Genomic DNA, 9,135 nt, shown 5'->3' with positions numbered 1-9,135 from the left:
TATTTCTCTTTTAACTGTCTGGGATTCCCCGGGTCTCACTATAGACAACCTCTGACATGATTCAGGTGTGGGGATTTCCTTTCAAATCTTTTTCTAGTACTCCTGACCCCTTAACCACAAATCTTTTTTTTAACTGAGAGATGAGCATCAAGTATTCTAAGAGGCACGTTTGCCTGTTCTTCTGTCTGGGAGGGTTTCAGGTCAAGATGAGTGGATGCAGGAGCCTGGGGCTTGGTTGGAAAAGATGAAGCCTTGGTTTGTGCTGCCAGCTGGGGCTGTGAGGTCAGGTTTTATTTTGTGAAACAGACACTTGACAATTCAGGAGCCAGGAAGACCAGCTCTGCCGTGCCTTGGGAAACGGGCAGTGGGCAGCTTATGGGAGGGTGGGGTGGGCCTGGGCTGTGGGTGTGCCCCATGCAGAGGGGGTCCCAGTTCCCCACCCTTACCCCAGCTTCTCCCTCCCACTGGCTTGGTTACAGAGGTGCAGTACCACAGTCAGACCATAATCCCCAAACCCTGTTAGTTTTTACTCGGGGTTTTGAAACTATTGGGGCCCTCTTTTGACAGCTCCCTCTCACTGTTGGAAAGGGGAAGTCCAGAGTTGCCTCGGGGGCCCTGGCCTCCTGCCTGAGCGGAGCTCATTCCCAGGCATGGGCTGGGCAGTTAGGTCAGCTCCCCAAGGGTCTGAGATGGGCTGCAGGGGTTCCAAGCCCTGTCTACAGGAAGCAGAGGACCCTTGCCCCTCCAGGGGCACGCCAGGACCCTGGCAAGGCGGCCCAGAAAAGCCATGTTGTTTACAAGCTGAGCACAGTTGCTATTTTAAGATGCTGATGGAGGGCAGTGTGAGGCATGAGACCCCAGGCGGGGTGGGGGTGGGGGGAGCTGCTGGGCACAGTGGAGGGGCAGGCTGCCACAACTTAGGTTCCGTAAGGCCTCAGCTGCAGCTTGTACCTTGCACCTGTGGAATTTCTCTTCCTTCCAGCCCTAAGGAGAGGCCCCACCAATGACAATGGAGATTATGAATGAGAAAACCATTTATTCCATCTCCAGAATTAGTCTAACAGAATCCAAGGGTGCTGTGTGTCCTTCCCCCAAGGCTTTGTAATATACATTCAGAGCAGCCTGGGGGCTGTGGGTACATCCCACACCTCCTGACAGACCTGGGATATTTACATAAAGCTGGGTGTTGTCAGGCAAAGCCCCTCCCTGCAGCCACAGGGCGGGATCAGAGACAGGGTCTCCCAAGGGTGGACACCGGCCCTGCCCCTCGGCTGCCAGGAAGGTGACCCAGAGCCACTGGCACAGAGTGTGACCACAGGTCCAAGCGAGCAGACACTTCAGCAGTGAGCACGGCTGGCTGCCCGAAGAGCAGGCAGGGGGCTGAGGCGGAACAAACCTGAGTGAGGAGGGAAGGAGCCCCGGCCCAGTGCCTGCAGCAGGAGCGAGGAGAAGGCCCCGCAGCCTCGTCTTTGGCAGAGAACCCCAAATGGCTGCAGCCACCAGCGCCTGGACGTGGGCCCGGCTCCTGGGCTGGGGAGAAGCTAAGGCACTTGTCAAAACAGCATATTGGGCGCCTGGAGCTATTCCCGGTGGGGATGCCGGTCATTAAAAGCAACAAAAACCCTTTCCTAAAAAATGCCCTCGAGGAGTGGTGGGTGAAGCCCTTGGGGCACAGGCACTTCAGGGCTCTCTCTCCAGGCCCTGTGTCAGTTCGGACATCGAGAGGGGCCAGCGGCCCTAGGAGCCAAGCCTTGGGGGAGGAGCCGGGGAGGAGGGGAGGCCCCCAGGCACCCTCCTCCCTCCCCATACCATCCTGGCTGCAGCTCAGTACACAGGGGGCGGCTGGTAGCCCTCGGTGCTCTCGGCGTTCTGGGTGAAGGGTGGCTGCTGGTAGGTGTCCGCAGGCACGCCTGGGTAGGAGGCGTAGGCCGTGCTCGGGTCCGGAGTGGGGTCCACGTAGTTCTGGATGAATTCGTCCACTCCAGCCTTGTAGCGCTGGTAGGCCAGGAAGGCCAACACGCACTGCAGGGAGCCCCGAGGTTTGGGTAACTCAGCCCTGCACCACCCTTCACCAGAGACACCAGGACCCTGTCCCGCCCTGGGTCCACTTACCCAGGAGAAGATGGAGAAGAAGCTGAAGGTGATGGCCGCCCGGGCTGAGTCGGCTTCTACACGCACATCGTTCTTCTTGGTGGCCGCCCACTGATTGGTGAGGAAGCAGAAGCCAACGAACCACAGGAAGGTCCAGAGAGCTGGGGCGAAGGCCAAGAGGGGAGGGTTAGCTCCACAGAGCGGCAGGAGGACAGGGGCCCCCTGGGAGCAAGAAGCCTCCAGGGCTGTAGAGGTGCTGATTCAGAAGCTGGGGTGGGGACAGGATGCCATCTCTAGGGCTCTGCTCCAAGCCCAACTCAGCTCCAGGGGGTTTCAGCAGACACTGAGAAATCCTTGTGTGCCAGCCTGACCGTGGGCGAGGTCAGGAGACCCAGGGCTGCTCCCACCCCTCCCCAGCCTGCAGTCACAGCCCCCTAGAGCTTCTGGGAACACTGCTGTTCCTGTTCACCCCAAGGTCAAGTGGAGCTGCAGCCAGCTGGCCGGTACCTGAGAAGAGCAGGTCACCGATGACCAGGTACTTGCGGTCAGTGGCATTGCTGATCTGGGGGAAGTAGATGTCGACCACGAAGAAGAAGGCCGAGGCCAGGAAGGCCAGCACCCCGATGGCGCTGCCGTAGCGGCAGGCGTCCTCGTTGCGGTTGAACACGCAGTACTGCTGCTGGGAATCGTGGGTGTTGCTGTAGCCCTCGCCGAAGATGCATGAGAACACGATCAAGGCAAAGACCTGAGCAGGAGGCAGGGGAAGGGCTGAGTGACTGCCACCCTTGTGGGCCACACCCCCAGGTGGCACAAGGAGTGGGACCCTGATGGGAAGGGACACTGGCCTCCCCGATCCTGCTTTTCCCCTGCTGGAGCTTGGTGACCCAGCCCTTCCTGAACTTGGGGAGCGAGTCCCCTCCCCACTCCCTTCTCCAGACACCCGTTATAAGGGGCATGGATTCCTGGGGATTCCTGGACTGAGGACAGTGGGGAGTGCAGGGGGGTCTCCTGGGAGGTGACGGCCCACCCCGCTGTCTGCCTGGGGGATGGCTCTGCTGGACCACTCCCACTTGTAGTGAGTTTTAAGCGGGATGGCTCACAAAGTCAGAGTAACCCAAGCTTGGAGTCTCACCCCCTGATCACCACCTGCCTGTCACCTCTACAGCGCCAGCCTCTGCCTGAAAACCCAGTGATGGAGAACTCCTTCCACTTCAGGAAAACCATGCCTCTGAACTGAAACCATGTCCCCAGACTGCCAACTCCCACGGCCCCCTCCGACTCTTCCCTGCTTCAGGCTGGGCTCCCCAGTTTGGCCAGTCTTCCTCCTACGAAGAATTCTGGGCTCTTTGGCATCCTGGCCCCTGGCCTCCCAGGGAATCCCTGTTGGCTTCTGCCCATAGCTGGTCCTACCCACACAGGGCACCTCAGGTGGGTCTGCCCAGCAGGCCCGTGGACACAGCTCTGTACTCAGACCCTGGAGGCACTGGGGTAGGGGGGTCAAGAGTGTGCAGCACCCACAACTCTGGGAGGGGCTCCAGGCCCTTGGGAACAGCCTCACATCACCTGTCTCCACCTCAAACTGAAAGGCTACCGCCCAACTCAGCCGTATGTGAGTCTGGACACCTGGCTCCCTCTGGGACTAGCCCAGGCCTCTCCCCCGCCTGCCCTGCCTGTCTGCACAAGGCCCTCTCAATAGGCTCCGGAGCTGGCAGTCACAAGCCCCACCCCCAGCTGGAGATGAAGCCGGAACTCTGGATGCTGGGAGCAGTGTGCCAGCCTGACTCCTGGCACTGCCATCCCGAAACATGGGCATCTGCTCCTGGGGTCAGACCCCACAGGTCAGGCAGAATGCGGATGAGGGTGTCACCAGGGCAACTCACAGGGCTCCAGCCCCAGGCAGGTGCGGTGTGGCTACCTTAGGCCCAGCCCTCTGCCTGCGCGCTTCCTAACACCTTGTCCAGCTTTGAGCTCTGGTTGTCCAAGAGCAGGGGACCTCCCACCAACCCCCTGCCCCAGTAACCTAGTGTTGGAGCGGCTCACCCAGCTCAGGCGGAGGGGCACAGACTAGGGTCACTTGACCTTGGGTGGGGAAGCAGACCCATGGGCTGCTCTTGAGTGGAAGACAGGCTCTGTTTCAGGGCGGCCAGGCCTTCCCCCGCAACCCCCTGCACCCCACGTGGCTTCGGAAAGCCCCCCTCCGGATGAATTCCCCCAGGCTGGGAGTCGCGGCACGCTGGCCACCTGTCCTGGAGCCGCCTCAAACTCCTCCCATTGCCAGCAGGGCGATAGGCCTGCTCCCGGCAGCGCCTCCCGGGCCACCCGGTGCCCGGGCCGGGAGATGGGGGTGGCAGGGCCCCGGGTGGGAGGCGGCAGGGATCGGAGTGGGGGGACCGGCGGGGCCCCGGGGTGCGGGTGGTGGTGAGCGGCTGCAGGGTCCCGGGCCCCGATCGCCCGCCCCGCGCGCCGTTCCCACACCCGGGCCTCGGCCGCTGCCACCTGTCGCGCTCTCAGGCGCGCGGAGGCCCCCTCGCCCTCGCCGCCCCCGGCCTGGCGACGAAGTAGGGTCCCCGCGGCCCCGCACCCCGGCTCACCAAGCACACGGCGCGCACCACCACCTGCGGCTGCGTCAGGAAGCGTCGCAGGTCGAAGGAGCCGCCCGCCCTGGGCGCGCCGTACACCCCGCTCTCCATGTCGCCGCCGCCGCCACCCCGCCGCCGCCGCCGCGGACCGCCGAGGAGCCAGGCGGCCTCCCCGCCCCCGACTCGACTCCTCCCCTGGGGGCGTGGCCAGAGCCGCCCCAGGGACCGAGGGCAAAGTGCCGCCCAAGGCGAGCGGCGGTGCCGAGGCGGCCGCAGGGCCCCGACCGCCTGGCCTGGCCTGCTCTGCCAGCGACCGAAATCAGTCCAGCGGCCGCGGGCTCATTGTCCAGCCCATGTCTCGGCCGGGGTCTCGTCCCTCTGCGATGCTGGCCCGCAGAGTTGCTGGAAAGGGTTCAGAGAGTCCCTGGGAAGAGAGGGTCGCAAGGAGGGCTCGCCCCTCTGCTCCAGCCACTCTTTGCCCTTGCATCCCCGCCTCCTCCTCCAAGAAGTTCCGCTAGACGCCCGTCTGGGTCCCACCTGTCTACGGCCCAGGCTCTTATGCACCCCCTTTCTTCTCCCCTGTTCTACCCCAGCCCTGGGGCCACAGCCTGGACCCCTCCCCGCCTGGCCTGTCACTCTTTCCTCCTCTCTGGAGCTAAGCCTGCGAGGGGGTCGAGACCACAGTTCAGTTCACTTGCTTAGTCGTGTCCGACTCTTTGCGACCCCATGAACCGCAGCACACCAGGCCTCCCTATACATCACCAACTCCAGTTTACTCAAACTCATGTACATTGAGTCAGTGATGCCATCCAACCATCTCATTCTCTGTTGTCCCCTTCTCTTGCCTTCAATCTTTCCCAGCATCTGGGTCTTTTCAAATGAGTCAGGTCTTCGCATCACGTGGCCAAAGTACTGGAGTTTCAGTTTCAACATCAGTCCTTCCAATGAATATTCAGGACTGATTTCCTTTAGGATGGACTGGTTGGATCTCCTTGCAGTCCAAAGGACTCTCAAGAGTCTTCTCCAACACCACGGCCCCTCCCAATCATCCCGGACCCAGCCTACCCTGGAGGCCTTGTAGGGAGGGCTTTGTGTGGGCCAACTACCAGGCTCCAAGCTGGTGTGCGGACAGAAAGGAAGTTCCCAGGGTGACAGGCAGGGGGCAGAGTTTAATCCAGTTCTTTCCGGAAATGGCTCAGAGCTTCCAAACTGGAATGACTGTTTGTCTGGTGAGTGGGTGGGGAGTGGGGGTTGAGTTTGGGGGTTGGGGGCTAGTTCTCCAGGGGCCTCAGGCTGACTCGGCAGGGAGGAGTTCCAGCCATCCTGGTTGCAGGTAAGGCTTAATGAGGGGGTGCTGGCCAGGTGGGGCCCGGAGTCTTCCAGGTGAGCTGGACAGACAGAGGTGGGAGGTGGGGCCAGACGCCACCAGGAGATGGGGCGCCACTCCAGGGAAGAGGAGAGTGGGGAGGCAGTGGCCCTGAGTGGGTAGGTGCCTCTGGGCCTTCACATTCCACCCCACCCTCTTCCCAGACCTGAATGGAGGGTGACAAGCAGCTGAGGCAGGGGCTTACGGAGCCCGCTCCTCCTGAACCTCCCTTCCCCTGCCACCACCCCCATCCCATCCTAAAACCCTCAAACTAGCACCATGTATGTTTGATGAGGAACCCCAGGGCTGCAAGATCTAGGCTGGTGGGCTTTTCCATTATTCTTTTCTTCATTTCTTCAAATGGAGGGTCATTCCACAGGGAGCAAGTCCCAGGGCTCTCTCTCCTTGGGGCCGTACCCAGCCCGCATCTTCTGGTCCCAACCTTGATGACAAAGGGGCTGAGCCTCCAGGTGAGGCTACACACCTCCCAGCCATCCCCTTCCCAAGGCCTCCAGAGATTTTATCGGTGCCAAGTGCATTAGTGCCCTGGGCAGGAGGAGGGGCAGGAGGCTTAGTCACTATACTAAATAAAGGGGGGCACCGAATCACCTGGAAAGTAAGCACTGGCCCCTGGTCTCTACACCCCACATTATAAAAGGGGAAACAGGCTCAGAGAGCCAACATGGCCCCCCCATGAGCCTGGCATCTGGAAAGCAGAGATTTCGGAAGAGGAGACCTGGAGGTAAGACAAGGAGAGTTTCAAGGACAGACTTCTGGAGAAAGCCCACTGAAGAGGCTGACCGAGTATTACCAAATTGGTCAACCAGGTCCACACTGGGGGTCCTAGCCTGGGCTGAGACCCCCGATCGCAGCCGGGGAGCTTCTTTTTCTGATTGGGTTTGCACAGACACTAACAAAACCAATGCTGTGACTGGAACAGCACCAGCTTTATTCAATGGCCAAAGACTGAAGAAGTGGGAACCTAGTTTGTAAATCAATTCAAGCCAATTCAGAGGGAGACACTAAATATATAGGAGGGTTGGAGTAAAAGGGAGGGCTTGGAAAGAGCAAGAGGAATATTTTATCCAAGAACAGGGGTGTGGTTTGGACCTGAAACCGGTGCAGCTCTCCTTTTCAGTCCTTGTAGGGGCTTTTCCAGTTATCGTCATGGTGACTGTCAACCATCCTAGCGCTGGTGGGTGTGTCTTCTAGGTAATGTATAGAGCGTATAATAAGCTCTAGATCTATTGGAAATCTAATCCTCAAAACCCATCGTGGGTCTTGTTGGTGTTAACTGGTTCTTTTTTTTTTTTTTTTTACTTTGCCGCTTCCTCCTGAAACTTAGATAAGACTAGTTGGTTGGTGTTCGAGGGAGGGGCAGGGGTGTGATTCTAGGGTGACAGGCTTGCTAACACAGGAGTGGGGAGGAGGACCAGGAGGCAGCAGTGTCTTAGGAACCACTGGAGGCGACAGGCTTAGGAGGCAGAGGTGACCACTGCCAAAGTCCAGGCAGGTGGAGCACACAGACCGGCAGCGCCTGGGGTTGGACAGCACAATGGTCATTTACATGGGTTTTCTTACAACAGGAGGTCCCGGTAAGGAATGCCAAACTGACAAGTTACCGCCAGCCCAAAGAATTCAGGAAAGGTCAAAAGGAGAAAGGAGATGATTGTCCATATGTCCTGCCAACCTCCCAGCATCCTTCTCACTGGCGTCCGTCTTGGCTGAGTTACCCACACGCCACCAGGAAGGACCCTGAGTCAGAAGGATTAGCCAGACACAACCCAGAAACTAACCCCATCACTATAAAACCCGAGACTGGGAGCCCAGTGGCAGAGCAGTGCTCCTGGGTTCCCTCGCCCTGCTGCCCTCTTCCCGGGCACCACTTCCCAGCAAAGTCTCTTGCTTTGTCAGCACATGTGTCTCCTTGGACAGTTTATTTCCAAGTGTTAGACAAGAGCCCACCCTTGGGCCCTGGAGGGGGTCCCCCTTCCTGCAACAACTTTACAAGTCAGTGAAGTCATGGCCTTGGAGAGAGGACCCCAGGAAATCCAGCCCCTGTCTCCAGTCACCAGCTGGAAAGACGGACTGGGTTCCCATGGAGGGTAGAAGCCCCTGGCCCACCCTGGTCGCGGGTGGCCTCATCCTCCTCAGATGGTTGGGAACATGGAAGAGTGCCCCTACCAGAGGCAGCAGACCCCACTGTAAAGCGGTTAGAGCATGATCAGGGTCAGATAAAGCCGCCAATGCACTTCATGGGCACTTGACACACGCTCAGCCCTCAGTAAGCTTTGGCAAGTCACGCCTAGGCAACATGGCCCTTTCATTGCCCTGATGGTGTCATGTGTGCCCATCACACAGTGAGGCCAAACCAAAATGTCAGAGTTTGGAGCAAAGAAAGGTTTATTGCCGGGCCATGCAAGGAGCAGGGAGGAGGAGGGCTCACGCCCCCCACCTCCACCCCCGACCCCACCTCAAACCCTGAACTCCTCAAAGAGTTTCAGCAAACATTATGGGCCAGGGGAAGGAAGAGGGTCTCAGGAGGGTATGTGATCAGTTCTCTGATTGGTGAGGCTGAGGGAACAGGTTGGTGTCACAGAGGTTAGCCTTATCAATCCTTGGGCACCAGAAGGTCCCAGGGTTATGAGCCCATGGTCATCAAGTAATTAATTTCTTCCATTTGGTGGTGGGTTTTAGCATCTGAGAAATTTCTGTGTCTGAGATGTGGGTTATCTGGGTAACGTATGTGAGTTTCCTATGTCTGTTATGTGGTACTTCAGAGAGGAGCTACAACAGAGTACAGATGGGAGAGGGGTCTGTCCCAGGAAGGCCCCAGAGGGTCCTGCCCAATCACAGCGGCAGCCCTGCCCTAACAACCCCCACCAGCTCTGCCCAGCCAGGGCCCCTGTGGGTCCCCTCAGGCCACCAGCAGTTCACTCCTCCCCCACATCCAGCACCCGTTTCCTAGCTGCTTTGCTTGGTCCAGATCAATGTCCAAGAAAAGAAGGCTATGATGGAGATGAGGGTGCCAACCAGCATGAAGATGGGTCCCTGGTGCAGCTTTCCTGTGAAGGAGGTGGGGGCAGCTGGGCTGGACCT

The 9,135-nt window shown here is 59.2% G+C and overlaps 1 protein-coding gene across 1 annotated transcript; it reads right to left on the bottom strand.

Annotated features, from left to right (window-relative positions):
• Window positions 1-1,016: 1,016 nt before the first annotated feature.
• Window positions 1,017-4,820, bottom strand: SYNGR2 (synaptogyrin 2). The gene is made up of 4 exons (XM_086356399.1): window positions 4,683-4,820; window positions 2,599-2,836; window positions 2,113-2,252; window positions 1,017-2,022 (listed from the first exon to the last, which is right to left on the bottom strand). The coding sequence occupies exons 1-4, from the start codon at window positions 4,779-4,781 to the stop codon at window positions 1,825-1,827; spliced, it is 675 nt and encodes a 224-aa protein (XP_086212525.1). The 5' UTR covers window positions 4,782-4,820; the 3' UTR covers window positions 1,017-1,824.
• Window positions 4,821-9,135: the final 4,315 nt, after the last annotated feature.

The sequence above is a fragment of the Bos grunniens genome, chromosome 19 (genome assembly GCF_055505025.1).
Source record: "Bos grunniens cultivar Pamir isolate PY7600 chromosome 19, Bosgru_T2T1.0, whole genome shotgun sequence".
Classification (NCBI taxonomy): Eukaryota; Metazoa; Chordata; class Mammalia; order Artiodactyla; family Bovidae; genus Bos; species Bos grunniens.
The sequence above is the reverse complement of the archived record's forward strand: the minus strand, read 5'-3'. Positions and strand labels throughout refer to the sequence as shown.

What these genes read in the sequence shown, in the direction of transcription:
- SYNGR2 (XM_086356399.1), bottom strand. Translation starts at nt 4,781, where the DNA reads ATGGAGAGCGGGGTGTACGGCGCGCCCAGGGCGGGCGGCTCCTTCGAC. An exon ending in TGGTGCGCGCCGTGTGCTTG is followed by an intron (nt 2,837 to 4,682) that starts GTGAGCCGGGGT and finishes CCTCCTGCTCAG; the next exon opens with GTCTTTGCCTTGATCGTGTT. An exon ending in TCTTCTCCATCTTCTCCTGG is followed by an intron (nt 2,023 to 2,112) that starts GTAAGTGGACCC and finishes GGCTCCCTGCAG; the next exon opens with TGCGTGTTGGCCTTCCTGGC.